Below are 14759 nucleotides of genomic sequence, written 5' to 3'. Positions count from 1 at the left end.
CTCGTCCTAGACAATTGTGTGCCTTTGTACACCCTTTTGTCTCTCCAAGTGTGGAAACGAAATCAGGACGATGTGGCGATCGATGCCGTTGCCGCAAGCTGTCGACGCACGACGACGAGGAATATGTTGGGAAGAAGCTTCCAGGCCACGGTAAGAACTCGATGATGGCATGTTTCGTTGGTGCGCACGCTTCGCTGATCGTTCTTCGAGTCGTCGTCGTCGTCGAACCCAGGTTGCATTGCACTACCTACTACCGGTACTATTAGTACTCCCGTCTCTCGGTAATGTTTCTTCACTGGTTCATTGCAATGGCGGATGAGAATGTCGACAAATATGCGGCGGAAACGCTGACGACTGCATTCCAGCCGCCACGAGTGATCAAGAAGCAGTAATCGCAGTCTCCTACTACAAGTAGCTGATCGGGCGCTCAGAGCCATGCACCGCGGAAGCTTGCACCACCGACGCAGAGCTGGACTGTCGACGAATCAGCCGCCCGTGTCACCGGTCCCGTGACGCGTGCGAAACGGCACTTTACCCTTGGTAGCCAATGGCGATTGGCCAAAACAGCTGGGACACGCCAGGTGGCGGTCACGCCGCCGCAGAAAGGCGCCGACCAGATTGCACCAGTCTCGCAGTCTCGCCGTCGATGCCATCGGGTCTTCTCATCACTGCGCTCGCAACGGCAGCAGCGAGCGCCTACGACGTCCGGTCGGACCCGCGCTTCCTCGGCGTCACCACCCGCGCCGTCAACGTCTCGACCTTTACCACCGACTGCCCCAATGTGACGTTTGCGCCCGAGCTCGGCGTGTACGTCGTGCCGGAGCAGCCCTCGTGCATCGTGTACCCCAACGGCACGGTGTGGCGCGGCGCCAACAAGACCGACCTTTTCCAGACGTCGTCGTCGAGAAACTTTACGACGGGCAACTTGAAGAATGCGATTTGGGGCGGCGTCGACATCGCGTACCTCGAGTATCTGCCCAACAACGTACCCATCGTGTACGTACAGTTCCTCTGCCGTCGTCGGAACGCTCATTGAAGCTTAGCGCGCTCCAAAATGTCGGCCTCGAGCGAATCAACCAGACCCTGGTGAAGGACAAGGGCAACGTGTCGCTCGGCGTCGTCTCGCTGTACGCACACACGCCTACGCGCACGACTTCTCAGCACGAATGACTTAGGTATCTGAACAACAACAGCCTCACGACTGCTTCCATGGATGTGGGCCCGAACCTCCAAGAACTCTACTTCTCCGGCAATGCCATCTCGACGGTGCAGCTCCGCGGCGACGGTCTGCGTAAAGTGTACGGCTGTTTGTCTTGACGACCCTTTGTGAGTTCAATTGCTGTCTAGGAACCTGGACTCGAACGCGTTGACGCGCCAAAGCTTCACGACGACGTCTGTGCCAGAAACCGTCACCGACCTGTACGGCTTGTTCCTGTGGATCGTTTTGAAGCGTAAAAACTGTAGCTCCTTGCGCCACAACCCGCTCGGGGCCGTGCCCACCGAGGTGTTGGTGCCATCGCTCACGTCGCTGTATGCAAACTCGGCCTTGCTTTTGGTGTTAAAAGTGTGTGTAGCGGATTGGCCAACACGTCGCTCACGTCACTCGACGGCATCGAGTGGCCGCCCACGCTCTCCACCTTGTGCGTGCTTGGTCGTGCCGGCCACGATAGGTGCTCATGGGTCCGTGGAGTAGGTTTCTCGAAAACAACAGCATTTCCGAAATCCGAGCGAACTTTCCATCGAGCTTGTCCACCTTGTAGTCTGCTCGTCGCCTGCATCCGTTGCACTCACGTTGGCGGCGTAGGTGGCTACGCGGCAACCCCATCTCGGCGTTTTACGCCAGTGCGTCTCAGTTTGCGCTGCTCAACGAATCCCTCGACGAGGCGCGCATCCCGCCAGGCTACGAGCACCTCCGGCGTTACTACGGAAACAAGACGGTGAAGTTTCCCATCTTCACCACCATCTCGGCCAGTGGCTGCCGCGGACACTTTCGTGTCCAGCTCCTTCTCAACAAGTACCCGATTTGCGTGACCCATGAAGACCATGAGCACCATGGCCGCATGCACCTGAGCGTACCGGTGCTCGTGCTCCTGATCGTGCTGGCGGTCGTTCTAACCGCCGCCGGTGTCTGCTGCTGCGTTCGGAAGCGCGACCGACGCCGGCTCGCCACCAAGTGGTACGACGACGACGACGACGCCAACTTTTTCGCGCTCGCCGACTCGACGCGGCTCTACTACGACGTCCGCTTTGACGAGGCGCTCAAGGACTACCGGATTCCCGTCGACGACCTTGTGCGCGATGTCGTGATTGCCAAAGGCGGCTTTGGCGTCGTGTACAAGGCCACGCTCCGGCAGACGACGCCGGTCGCGATGAAGCGCATGCTGCCCGCCGTGCTCGACAGCCCGCAAGCGATCGATGAGTTCATGCACGAGATTCGACTCTACGCGCAGCTCCAGCACCCGAAAGTGGTCCAGTTTATCGGCATCGCGTGGTCGACGCTCGCCAACATCTCGATGGTCACCGAGTTTATGCCCCACGGCGACGCGTGGTCGCTGATCGAGGCCAACAAGGACGTGGTGACGTCGTGGTTCGAAGCCATGGTCGCCGGTGGCCAGACGAATGCGATCAACTCCGTGTCCCGGCGGCGCACAGCGTCCTCGTCGACGGCCGACGCGTCGTATGTGGTCACGGTGCCAAGCTCCAACGACTCGAGCGTCCACGCGCTCCCGGGCGCGTCCCGATTCGCCATCATCAGTGACGTCGTCGACGCGATGGTGTACTTGCACAGCTTTTCGACGCCGTTGATCCACCGCGACATCAAGGCCCGCAATGTCCTTCTGGGCGCACACTATGAAGCCAAGCTCACCGACTTTGGCACGAGCCGACTCCGCGTCGACGAGCTCACGATGACGGCCGAGATTGGCACGTCCGCGTGGATTGCCCCCGAAGTGTTGAAGGGCGTGCGGTACACGGAGAAGGCCGACATTTACAGCTTTGGGGTGCTCATGGCCGAGCTCGACACGGGCGTTGTACCGTACTCGACTGTCTACTTGGAGCCGGGCTGCACGCTAGCGCTAGCGCGGGCGCGGATCGCGATGCTGGTCGCGAGTGGCGAGCTCTCGCCGACCTTTACAGACGCGTGTCCTTCGGGCATCGTCGCGATTGCCCAGCGCTGCCTCGCCCACGACCCGGGCCTCCGGCCGACAGCGGCCGAGCTGGCAGTCTCACTGCGGCAGTACCACCCCGAGAAGCACGGCAGCTTTGACGCGCTTCTGGAGCCGTGCCACGAGTCGATCGAGCCGAGGCGCTCGTCCGTTGTCGATGCCGTCTAGTGTTGTCGTTTCACGTCGTCGTCGTCGTCGTAATATTGTAGTAGAGGGATAGGGTTTCATTATTGTCCGACGTTTCAACTAGAGTTACTAGACTGTTGACGCGCTTGTACCGGCGATCGTCCACGTGCATAGCGCCCTCATGCATTTATTCGAGCCGCAGGACATGCCGGACGGAGCCGTCGAACCTCCTGGCGCCACTGCTTGTGGCCATGTGTTCCCACGCACGCTGCACGAGGCGTCTTGGCTGCCGCCGCCTTGTCGCCGTCCATGATGGAATCTTTGGTGCAATAATCATCACGCGCGAAGCCATGGATGCACAGCCACCGAGCCAGCGCATTGTGCGATACCTGCAAGCTGCTGCGGTGCGCGCACTGCGTCGCGTGACCGCATGCCCGGGTATCCGCGTGCACGGATTGGTCCGTTTTGAAATTGGCGCCACGGCGACGCGCCATGCGTGTCACGGGACGGACGCGCGCGACACCGCCGTTAGCAGGTACCGATTCGTGGCTTGTCGCAGGCGCCACCGCGGTACCGTCGCGCCCACCTTTCATTTGCATGCAGACGCCGCACTCTCGACTGCTCGTCGCCGCCGTCGACACGGACGACGTCCGCCTCGGTGTGCGCAATGCGAGCGACAGTCGTAGTAGTATCCCATCGGTGACGGAGGCGACGTTTACGACGCAGTGCGCCGGCGTGACCTTCCGCCCCGACCCGAGTTTTGTCGTGCCCGACCAGCCCTCGTGCATTGTGTACCCCAACGGCACGGTCTGGCGCGGCGCCAACAAGACGACCGCGTCTCTGTTTCGGGAAAAGACCGGCAACATCAAAAACACCGTCGCGGCCGGCTCCCTGCACATTGACTACGTGGCGTTCCTCCCCAACCAAGCGCCCGTCACGTACGATCATGGCACCTTTGTCGCTTCTTATCCGTGCGACCGTGACGAGTAGGGTCCTCGCTAACCTCGGCATCTCGCGTCTCAACGCGTCGCTACGTCGTGACAGCGAAGGCATCCGCCTCGAGACCACCGCGCTGTACGCAGATCGTAGTGTATTGGAGCGTGGACTCATGTAGTGTGGTAGATACGTGCCCGACAATCAGATTTCCGATCTGAGCGTCGCCTTTTCGAGCGCGATGCTGCTGCTGTACGCCTGCATGCCGACGCGATGCATGATGCTAAGGAGTACCGTGCGTAGGGACGCCCGGAACAACCAAGTGACACGCGTCAACCTCAACGCGTCGGGCCTCGCGACGTTGTACGTTGAAGTTGTTGAGGTTGCCGTTGGTGAAATCGCTGAATCATAGGTGGCTCAGTGGCAACCCCCTTACCGAAACAGCGTTTGAGGCAAGCCCGCTGCCACCATCGCTCGTGGAATTGTTCGTCGACGACGCCTTCTGACGGCGAGATGCACTAATAACTTTCACTGTAGAACCATGAGCTACAGCAAGCTCACATCAGTGCCACCACGCGTCTTGTTGCCATCGCTCCAGCGCTTGTATGTCGTCACGTCCACAGCAAAACCCCCTTTTCTAAAGCATCGGTAGGCGCGCCAGCAACAACTCGATCACAACCATCAAAGACATTCGCTGGCCGCCAGGCATGACGGAGATTACGCTCGAAAACAACTCGATTTCGACCATCATTGCCAACTTTCCAGCGACCTTGACGACCTTGTACGTGCGACGTTTCAACGTGGTGTCGCTGCCACGATCCCCGTTTCGGAAACACCAACAACATGTCGTAGGGGCTTGTTTGGCAACCCGATCACGGCCATTTACGCCAACGCGTCGCAGTTTGAGATCCTTCAAAAGCTCTCCAACTGGGCAGGGTCCCCCGACGTCCGGCCGGTACTCGGCTCGACCCTCGGCGGCGCCGACTGCCACGGCCACATTGGCGTCCAGTACATCACGCCGCGCATTGGCATTTGCATCCTCGGCAACGACAAGACGGCGTCGCTCTCGACCGTCGTCGGTGTCGGCATCGGCGTCTTCATTTTCGTGCTCCTCAGTCTTCTCGCGGTCATCCGGCTGCGTCGGGCCAAGAAAAAGACGGCCCAGTGGTGGTACCACGAGACCGACGACGACCAAATGCTGCCGGTGGATATGGTCGAGACGTCGCGGCTCCAGCACGACGCGCGCTTCGACGACCAGCTGCAGCAGGTGCGCATCCCGGTCACGGACCTCCAGCGCGACGTCGTCTTGGCCCGCGGCGGCTTTGGCGTCGTCTACCTCGGTACGCTCCGGCAAAAGGAAAAGGTGGCCATGAAGCGGCTCCTCCCCAACTTTATGGCGAGCGCGCGCGCGATTGACGAATTTCTGCACGAGATCCGCCTCTACTCGTCGCTCCACCACGCGCACATTGTCGGCTTCAAGGGCGTCACGTGGAGCAACGCCCGCAACATCACGATCGTCATGGAGTACATGCCGTACAGCGACGTGTGGAGTCTCCTCCTCAAGAACAAGTGGGTCACGTCGTGGTTCACCAAGATGCAGCACGATGCGATGCGCGGCCGCACGACGATGGGCATGGTCAAAGGCCCCGAGTTTGGCGTCTCCAAGATCGACGTGGCGAAAGCGATCGCGAGTGCGCTCCGCTACCTTCACGGCCTGGAGACGCCGTTGATCCACCGCGACATCAAGACGCGTAACGTGCTCTTGGGCGCCCACTACGAGGCCAAATTGACCGACTTTGGCACGAGCCGGTTCCGGGCCGACGACCTCACGATGACGGCCGAGATTGGCACGGCCGCGTGGATCGCCCCCGAAGTCTTAAAGGGCGTGCGGTACACGGAGAAGGCCGACATTTACAGCTTTGGGGTCATGATGTCGGAGCTCGATACGACCGAGATTCCATATGCCAACCTCTTTCTCGAGCCCGGGTCGACGCTGACGCTGGCGCGGACACGGATTGCGATGCTCGTCGTTAACGGCGAGCTCCGCCCGGGCTTTCGCGCCCAGTGTCCGCACCAGATTGCCCGCGTCGCGCGGCGGTGTCTCGCATTTGACCCGGCGCAGCGACCCACGGCGACAGAGCTGCTCGCTCTCCTCTCCGAGTGCACCCCGCCGCGCCACGATGAGAGCGCCAACTTTTTCTCGTCCGACTTTTTGGGCGGCCATTGAGCCTTCAACTAACTTAACATGCCTGTTCGTTTTCGTGTCTTGAACATAATCGATGCACGTATTTCTACGGACGTTCGACCGCAACGGACACTTAATAGACTAGGGGCTGGTACGCGAACATGACTTGATTTACATTCGGGATGGTCAATCGATCATGTATCATGTTAGCCGAGCATGTCCTTTATCACAGTGACGTCGCCGTGGACTCTTGGTGGTAGTAGGGCTGCCATCCTTCCGAGGGCTCGGCAGGTGGGTCGACCATGCACTACAGAGGTGGTTGGAACGCCTCACGGCGACAGGCCATGATAAATATATATACCGGCGGAATGCGCGTGCCCGTGCCGTCGTAGACCAAGAAGGCGTCCCATGCGAACCTAAGGCAGCGAGCGTCACATGCGACACGTCATTGAGAGCATACCGAACAGCAACGAGGCTTTCCATGGTCATCTTGGCCTCACGCAGGGGAAACGCCATTTTCTTTGGCGCCACTGGACTCTGCTGCTCGTCCAAAGCAAGTGGTGGCGGCGGCGGGCGCTTCCGCGCCGCCATTAGCGCGTCTCGTGCCGCCAGGACCGCACTGGCCTCGGTTTGCGCGGCTATATCGTCGGCCGTCAGTTGGACAGACCGCTGCTTCTTGAGCTCGAGGAGAAGACGCAGCCGCTTGCTCAAAGCCTCGCGCTTCATTTGCTGCCGGTTGGAGGGTTGTGGCACTGGATCCTCATTCGTCATTGCTGGCGTCGTTGCCATCTACGCACCGTTGGTCTGGAATCCTATTGTTGCGCAAAGGACCGTACCGTCGACTCGGTTGTCGACGCAAGATCGTCCACCTGTGCAAGTTGGAGCCCTTTAGCAATGATGGCTTCGGCCTTTCGTCGCTGGCGCAATGCTTTGCGATACCTCTGCCACAGCGAAAGCGTGACGAGCGAGGCATGACAAAGCTCGTGGTACCGTCTTCTTGGCCACGCGTTGGACGAGGCGGCGGAGCGTCGCATGCGCATCGCTGTCGTCGAAAAACGAGGTTTGAAAGGCTCGCAGCTTCTCCATGTGGCTGTTGAGCGTCGCACAGCGCCGGTCCCATTGCAGCTTGGTCCGCGTCATGGCGCGCTCGTCGTCGTGAGGCCATGTCGCGGCCAGGTGCGCGAGATCGTGCTGGAGGAGCTTGCATTCGCGCACGGTCTGGAGGCCCCACGCGAGCTTTTCGCGCACGGCCTGCACGGTCGTGGGTGGTGCGGGCGGTGTCCGCACCTGCCGTGCCTCAAACTGCTGGACCCAGACGCTGTCCGGATCCACGAAGCGCGGAGTCGCGTACGCACGCGGCAACGGGCGGTAGGCGCGTGGCGGTGGAGGGCCATAGGCGCGCGGCGGCGGAGCATAGGGGCCCGATCGCGCAGCAGCAGAGAACCACGGCGGTGGTGGCGGTGGGCCGCCGGGCGGTGCTTGCATGGTGGCACCTAAAATCGAATTTGTCCCACGCGGCGGGCTAAAAGCACGCCATTTTAAGCACAGTTGACGGGATGCCGACCGTGGGCGCGCGTCGCGCGCAGACGCCACCGACATCAGTGTACCCCAGTACACTGCGAGCATCCATTGTTCTTGGTCAAGGACAATGGGCGCATCGTCGTGGTGCACACAGCCGACCTGTGCCCACGCAATGGGGTGTTTTTAGCTCTGTCGATGAAGATTGGTAATCATTCGTCACGAGGTAGCCAATCAAATGGGTGCAAACCGCGCGATGGATCTTCTGCGTGGATCTTTTCCGACGCGCTTCGCACCAACGCGACACGAGCTCGTACGTCACACCGTCCGGCGCGGCAGAAGCAACACGTCGCTCGCACTTCTTCGTCGAAGAAAGCAGCCCGAGCGGCCTTGCGCTCCTTTGTTAAGGTACCGTGTATCGCGGCGGCGGGTGAAATATTGCGCGCTGCCACTGCGACACTGCGGTCCGACGACGTGCGTCCTTGCGCCAACGCAGCCATAGACGTCTTCGTGGCGGCGGCGACGACAGCCTCGGAATCTACCCCGTCGCAGGTCCTCCTGTCGCCATCGCTCGTTGCTTTGCAGCCCACGATGTACCACGACGCCCGATCCTACTACGACGATTCGTCGCCGTCGTCGTGAACTGCACGACGGTCCAACTACACTGTACCCGAGATGCAGTCGACATCGCGTTGAGGCCCTAAAGTCCAGTGCTTCGACCGGTCAACATAAACACGGGTCCGACTGTAGGCGGGGTAACGCATGACGAGCATCACCCGACTTGAACTTGCACCAATCGGCACCCAAAGTGCAATCTCGGTAGCCAATCACATATCGGCACGACCACGGAGCCGATCCAATAGCGCGCCGCTAGCAAGATGTCATCCGTCCTGTCCAGACAGGGCGTTGGTAATAGAAGGACGCCGAGCAGCGGCCGAGCATGTCCTGCGCGTCGCCAAAGAGGCAACAGCACGGTGGAGTACGACAATTGACCAATGCGCCATCGATTGCGGCGTCTGCTCGTGGGTCTCCTGGCTCTGCGCGCAGTGATCGCCGGCGATCCACGGCTGGGCCGCGCGCTGCGTGTCGTGCCCGTGGCGACGACCACGTTCACGACCAACTGCGACGGCGTCGAGTGGGGCGACGCTGCGTACGGCAGCGAGGCCGAGCCCGACCAAGTGTCGTGCGTGTGGTTTCCGAATGGCAGCGTGTACCGCGGCGCCGTCAAGACGTATAGCGCTCGCATGGGCACGACCGGCTTTATCAAAAACACGCTCGATGGCGAGTTTGCGATCGACTACGTGGCTTTTTTGCCCAACACTGCGGCGGTCATGTACGAAGCCGACGATCGTTTCATGTCCTCATGCACATACGATGATGGGTGATTAGTGAGCTCGACAACCTCAACCTCAGTCGTGTCAACAGCAGCCTCGACGTCGACATCCACGGCATTCCCATCGTCGCCAAAACCATGTACGTCGTCGTCGATTGGGTGACAGCTTGCACTCACGTCGCTACGACCTGTAGCCAGCTTTTGGGAAATCAATTGACGGCGCTTGACGTCCGATTGAGCGAGATGGTCACGACGCTGTAGGCCAAAGCGATCCTCTGCGACACTGGCTCATCGGCGACGTCTAGGAACGTTCCGTTCAATCGCCTCACAAGCGTCCGCATCAAGGCGCCGGCACTCGCCGAGCTGTACGCGTTCGCTCCATAGCGTTCTTGTTGTGCTAAAACGAGGAGGATATAGAAACCTCCGCCACAATCAACTCGGCGACAGCGCATTCGCGGCCGACGGCGTGCCCAAGTCCCTCGCCGTCATGTACGATGCGGACTCTTGCACGCAGCTTCCTCACCGAACGCTAGTGATGTGAGCCACAACGCGCTGACCTCCGTGCCCCCTGCGCTCCTCACGCGCGGCCTCGTCAACATGTATCGCCTCAACATGCCATGACACAGTCTCACGATGCTACGGACCGGTAGTTCGCTCAACAACAATGCCATCACGTCGATCGATGGTGTCCACTGGCCTCCGACGCTGCAGATGCTGTAAGCGCGCTACATTGCAGCACATGTGCTCACGTCTTGCTGTCCTAGATCGCTCTGGAACAACTCGATCCAGGAGCTCCATGCAAACTTTCCGCCGAGTCTAACTCACTTGTACGACGAGAGAGGATCGCGTGGGGCTCAGAATTGGCGTAGGTGCTTGGCAGGCAACCCCCTCACGGCCTTGTACGCCAACCAGTCGCAGTTTGATCTCTTGAGCAAGCTCTTGAACCCGAATGTGACCTCCATGACAACGATCAACGACACGCGCATCACGCTCTTTGACATGTGCGGCAACGTGCTCTCGACAACCACGACCGCGTCCACGTGCAGCGTCGAGTACGAGACCAAGCTGCTCTACGGCGTCTTCCCCATCTGCCTCGTCCAGGACGCGCCATCCAGTGCAGGGCCGATTTCGACGTCGACGGTTGTGATATTGGTCTTGTCTGTCTCGCTTCTGAGCGTGCTTGGCTGCCTCATGTACCGACTGTGCCACAAGAAGCAGTGGTTTGAAGAACTCGAGGACCCGCCGCTCACGGGGCTCGCCGACAGCTGCCGGCTCTACCACGACGTGCGCTTTGAAGAGGCCTTTCAGGCGTACCGGATCCCGGCCGCGGCCCTCGAGCGCCGGCGCATTCTCGCGCGCGGTGGCTTTGGCATTGTGTATTTGGCAGCCTACCACGCGCAGCCGACGAGCACAAGCCGCACGTACGTGGCGATGAAGCGGCTCTTGCCCTCGTTCGTCGACAACCCGCACGCGATCGACGAGTTTATGCAAGAAATCCGCGTCTACGCGCAGCTCACGCACCCCAAGATTGTCGCGTTCGTCGGCATTACGTGGACGACCTTGTACAACATGAGCATCGTCACCGAGTACATGCCGTACGGCGACGTGTGGAGCCTCCTGGTCGCCAACCCCAAGACGCTGTCGTGGGAGGCACCCATGATCGCCGACTCGGTCTTGCCGGCCAAGGAGGTGGCGTCGCTCGGGTCTCAACACAGCTTCACGGGCGACGCGTGGCGGTCGGCGCCAACGATCTCGTCCGACACGTCGAGCTGCTTTCAGCGCGGCGCGGCCAAGCTGGGCATTGCGATGGACATGGTCGAGGCCATGATGTATTTGCACGGCTTATCGACGCCTGTGATCCACCGCGATATCAAAGCCCGAAATATTCTTTTGGGCCCGCACTACGAGGCCAAGCTCACCGACTTTGGCACGAGCCGGGCGCGCGAAGACGAGATGACCATGACGGCCGAGATTGGCACGGCGGCGTGGATCGCACCTGAGGTCCTCAAAGGCATCCGGTACAGCGAGAAGGCCGATATTTATTCATTTGGTGTGCTCCTCTCGGAGCTCGACACGGCCGAGGTGCCGTACTCGCACGTGTACCTGGAACCGGGATCGACCATCACTCTGGCTCGCACCCGGATTGCAATGATGGTCGTCAACGGCGAGATTGCACCGCGCTTCACGCTGCAGTGCCCGTCCGGCATCTATGAGATCGCGCGCCAGTGCCTCTCGTACAACCCGGACGACCGCCCGGACGCGACCGAACTCTTTGACCTGTTCCAGGAGTACCAACACTTTTTCGACGCGGCGAGTTAATCCACCTTATCTATCTACCCCGAGGGCTAGGTCACCTTCTACTTAACTAACAAGTTGGTTCTGGATGACGGCGATGGAGTCATCGCTCACACTGTCCACTCGCCAGCAGCAAAGCGCAGCCTCCTCTACGGTCGGCAAGCATGACCACGAGGTTGTTGGCACGTCGTGATGAAGGCGATACGGTATGTTGACCTGTTGCGATGCCTCGGATGCTGGGTAGTAAAATGGTGTACCAGGTAGTGTCCGTGTGGACTTGTGAGCGATTCGACTCGGACAGAGCCAAGTCGGTGCACAAGTTCGGTACACTGTGCTGCGGTAATTTGACGCGTGTGAGCTGTGAGCTGGTACTGTACTGTGCAGGCTGCTGCTGGGTGATGGGCGCACATCCCACGCCATTCCGAGGCGATATACACCTGCGACTTGCTGAACCTTCGCGCGTCCTTGTGGAGAGATCCATCGACTTTCCAGCACGTCCAGACCAAGACGCCCCGTTTGAGAACACGAATGTGTCGTGTTGGATTAAATACGAGCAAAAGGAAAATGTCATGCGACGACCACGTTGGTGGACTTGGCGTACGTCTCGATTGCGTCCTTCTCGCACTCGGTTAAGAGCTCGTAGCCGTCGACGCTGGGGAGGAGGTGGGGCGACGCGCAGCACGTCAAGTGGTGCCAATCGAGGGCAATGTACCCCTTCACGTGCTGAAAGATGACGCCGACGCGGATCTCGCCTTGCTCAATGCGCGCGTCGCAGGACCGGCACTGGGACGTACTCGCGGTGGCGCGGCCCAGGATCGGCGTGGCATGGCGCGTCCATGGGTTGAGTGCGGGCATACAAGAAGCGCAGTATTCTCGAGTGCGACCAAGATCGTGCGTTTGTATGGTGTCGGTGCTGCGACAAAAGGACCAGGTGGCACCACCTTGGCCCGTCAAGTATACAAAAACCAAGTCGTTTCGAATCCTGAATTTTCCACCATGTTCAACATCTTGCTTTTTGTATGCCACCGTGCGAGTCTCGAGGATCGGAGGTAGAGGAGGCGAGTGCTCGCCGAAAAGCTCCGCAGCTCGCGGCCATTGATTTCCATCGTGAGTTTGGCGCCATCCTATTTGACACGTCCGTTGAACGACGCGCTCTACCTCTGAGCACACAGAAAGTGTCGGCATGGACTCCAGTCCTGCAGCTTTTCAGTAGTATACCGGTAGTGCAACCTCGAAGAACTTGGCACGACGACGGCGATGTTGGTCACGCGGCACCACGTGTCGGCGCCGAACGTCGCGAGCCTGTCATGAATTCTCGAGACGCAGAAGACTCTGGCGCGCCGCTGTAATCGTCGGTGCAACAATCGGCTTCATCGCCGCGTCTCAAAAGCACGCGAGTCAACCTCGCTCCGATGCCAGGTCGATCGATTCCTGGGCGAGCGATGGCCTCTCCATACGACTATTACACTGTGCCTCCATGCACGAGATGGCGTCGACGAGAAGACGAGAAGTTGACCAACCCGGATACTCGGTGTTCCGCATCAGATACTCGATACCTGCACTTGCTACAATGTACTGGAGGCGAACTGTCATGCGCCCTTGTCGACGACATAAGCTTATTCGATTCACGTAGCCGCGACGGCGACACCCATTTGCACGGCTCTTCCATCTCCGCGTGAGCAATGCCCACGTCGTCATCACCTCCAGCAGCGTGTCCACACTTCTCTCCTAGTATAGTATCTCTCCTATGTAGTATCTCTCAGGCATTACGGAGGCTGTACCTATCCCGGCATTGCGTTCCTCATTCCCATGTCCATGACGCAGCGCGTGCTACACATCGAAGCTGCGATCCAGTCTGGGATGGCCGAAGCAGGGCCTACGTGTTCGATCGCCGACGTATACAATTGCCACGTTATTTTTGTTTTCAGGGGACCCGTCAAAACGCAAATAGGGTCGAGGCCGTGCTTCGCTGCCACCAGCTTGCATCGGACGCCCTTTTACATGCCATACAAATACCAAGCTCCACTCGAAACTACGGCACGTGTATACGAATTCCAACTCGGTGGAACGAAGCAACGGTTCGAACTTCGACAGCTGGGTTCCACGCAGGTAGAGGACCCATACAAACGCCAAGTGCGAAAAGGTGGCGCCAATGCTTTGAGAATGGGACACCCAGCATGGCGTCCGGCTATCGGCGAGTAACTGCGTGCGCGCAAAGCAATGAGCATCACTTTTGAATTGCCATGCAGACGCCAGAGTCGCAGGTCGAGATGGGCATGCCGCCTGCATCTGCCTCGCCGACCTTTCTCCAGCGCGCCAAGGACTGGGCCATCGGCCACAAGAAGATTGTAAGCGCCCTTGGCGCCGTTGCCATGATTGGCACCGTCCTCGCGGTCGTGACCGCCAGCCCCAGCGTGGACAGCGCCACCGGTGTTTCGACCGGTGCGAACGGCGCCGGTATCTGCTACGATTCGACGGAGAACCCGGCGGACCTCGAGCGCCATTTTGGCTTGATCAAGCAAAAGTACTCGTCCGTGCGCACGTATCAAGTGACGTACGGTGGCAAGAACATGATCGACGCGGCCGCCAAAGCCGGCCTCTCGATTGCTGTTGGTGTCTGGATCGAAGGCGGCAACTGGGACAAGGAGCTCCAAGCCGCAATTGATGGCACGAAGCGCCATCCGGGCAGCGTCAAGGCCATCTACATTGGCAACGAAGAGCTCCACAAGGGCTGGGGCGCCGGTGCCGTCGTCGACGCCATCAACAAGGGCAAGTCTGCGATCCGGGCCGCGGGCCTCAACGTGCCCGTTGGTACCGTCCAGATCGACGGTGATTTCTTGCGCAACCCGCAGGTCGCGGATGCGTGCGACTCGATCGGTGTCAACATCTACCCGTTCTTCAGCGGCCCCGAGTCGATCACCAACCCGATGGGCGATTTGAACGCGCGCTGGAGTGCGATCACTAAGAAGTGGGGCGGCAAGGCTCGCATCACGGAGACAGGGTGGCCTTCGACCGGCGGCTCGTACAACGGCCACCACTCGACGTACGACAACGCCAAGAGCTACTTTGACAAGTTCAACGACTGGGCTGGCTCGAACGGCGGCGACACGACCTACTACTTTATGTTCAAGGACGTCCCCAACAAGGGCGGCTACGAGACCCACTTTGGTGTCATGGACGGCAACGGCAACTGGAAGTACGGTGG

The 14759-nt window shown here is 59.9% G+C and overlaps 8 protein-coding genes across 8 annotated transcripts in view; 6 read left to right on the top strand and 2 right to left on the bottom strand.

The window, feature by feature from the left end:
• Positions 1-646: 646 nt before the first annotated feature.
• SPRG_18782 (TKL protein kinase) lies at positions 647-3402 on the top strand (the record flags this gene model as incomplete). The annotated part of the gene is made up of 8 exons (XM_012338619.1): positions 647-996; positions 1044-1127; positions 1176-1298; positions 1348-1419; positions 1465-1530; positions 1575-1640; positions 1694-1756; positions 1805-3402. 8 exons carry the CDS (start codon positions 647-649, stop codon positions 3330-3332), a joined length of 2352 nt encoding a protein of 783 aa, XP_012194009.1. The 3' UTR covers positions 3333-3402.
• Positions 3403-3887: 485 nt separating this feature from the next.
• SPRG_00236 (hypothetical protein) lies at positions 3888-4404 on the top strand (the record flags this gene model as incomplete). The annotated part of the gene is made up of 2 exons (XM_012338341.1): positions 3888-4228; positions 4281-4404. 2 exons carry the CDS (start codon positions 3888-3890, stop codon positions 4402-4404), a joined length of 465 nt encoding a protein of 154 aa, XP_012193731.1.
• Positions 4405-4930: 526 nt separating this feature from the next.
• SPRG_00235 (TKL protein kinase) lies at positions 4931-6474 on the top strand (the record flags this gene model as incomplete). Its single annotated transcript, XM_012338340.1, has 2 exons — positions 4931-5004; positions 5076-6474. 2 exons carry the CDS (start codon positions 4931-4933, stop codon positions 6448-6450), a joined length of 1449 nt encoding a protein of 482 aa, XP_012193730.1. The 3' UTR covers positions 6451-6474.
• Positions 6475-6557: 83 nt separating this feature from the next.
• On the bottom strand, positions 6558-7936 carry SPRG_00234 (hypothetical protein). Its single transcript, XM_012338339.1, has 5 exons — positions 7399-7936; positions 7245-7349; positions 6869-7197; positions 6770-6824; positions 6558-6715 (listed from the first exon to the last, which is right to left on the bottom strand). Exons 1-5 carry the CDS (start codon positions 7891-7893, stop codon positions 6635-6637), a joined length of 1065 nt encoding a protein of 354 aa, XP_012193729.1. The 5' UTR covers positions 7894-7936; the 3' UTR covers positions 6558-6634.
• A 958-nt stretch (positions 7937-8894) lies between these two features.
• SPRG_00233 (hypothetical protein) lies at positions 8895-9476 on the top strand (the record flags this gene model as incomplete). The annotated part of the gene is made up of 3 exons (XM_012338338.1): positions 8895-9259; positions 9316-9399; positions 9458-9476. Exons 1-3 carry the CDS (start codon positions 8922-8924, stop codon positions 9474-9476), a joined length of 441 nt encoding a protein of 146 aa, XP_012193728.1. The 5' UTR covers positions 8895-8921.
• A 200-nt stretch (positions 9477-9676) lies between these two features.
• Positions 9677-11608, top strand: SPRG_00232 (TKL protein kinase). Its single transcript, XM_012338337.1, has 5 exons — positions 9677-9748; positions 9793-9858; positions 9910-9975; positions 10024-10086; positions 10129-11608. The coding sequence occupies exons 3-5, from the start codon at positions 9971-9973 to the stop codon at positions 11576-11578; spliced, it is 1518 nt and encodes a 505-aa protein (XP_012193727.1). The 5' UTR covers positions 9677-9748; positions 9793-9858; positions 9910-9970; the 3' UTR covers positions 11579-11608.
• A 498-nt stretch (positions 11609-12106) lies between these two features.
• Positions 12107-12461, bottom strand: SPRG_00231 (hypothetical protein). The gene is made up of 2 exons (XM_012338336.1): positions 12349-12461; positions 12107-12306 (listed from the first exon to the last, which is right to left on the bottom strand). Exons 1-2 carry the CDS (start codon positions 12407-12409, stop codon positions 12122-12124), a joined length of 246 nt encoding a protein of 81 aa, XP_012193726.1. The 5' UTR covers positions 12410-12461; the 3' UTR covers positions 12107-12121.
• Positions 12462-13797: 1336 nt separating this feature from the next.
• Positions 13798-14759, top strand: part of SPRG_22050 (hypothetical protein) — a gene marked incomplete at both ends in the record, with an annotated part of 1740 nt that continues 778 nt past the window's right edge. Inside the window, one exon of the mRNA XM_012338739.1 lies at positions 13798-14750. Within this exon, the coding sequence (XP_012194129.1) occupies positions 13798-14750 (953 nt within the window). The remainder of the gene's footprint in view (positions 14751-14759) is intronic.

Source organism: Saprolegnia parasitica (assembly GCF_000151545.1).
Source record: "Saprolegnia parasitica CBS 223.65 unplaced genomic scaffold supercont2.1, whole genome shotgun sequence".
Classification (NCBI taxonomy): domain Eukaryota; phylum Oomycota; class Saprolegniomycetes; order Saprolegniales; family Saprolegniaceae; genus Saprolegnia; species Saprolegnia parasitica.
Note: the sequence above shows the minus strand (reverse complement) of the source record. Positions and strands in the feature narration are given on the sequence as shown.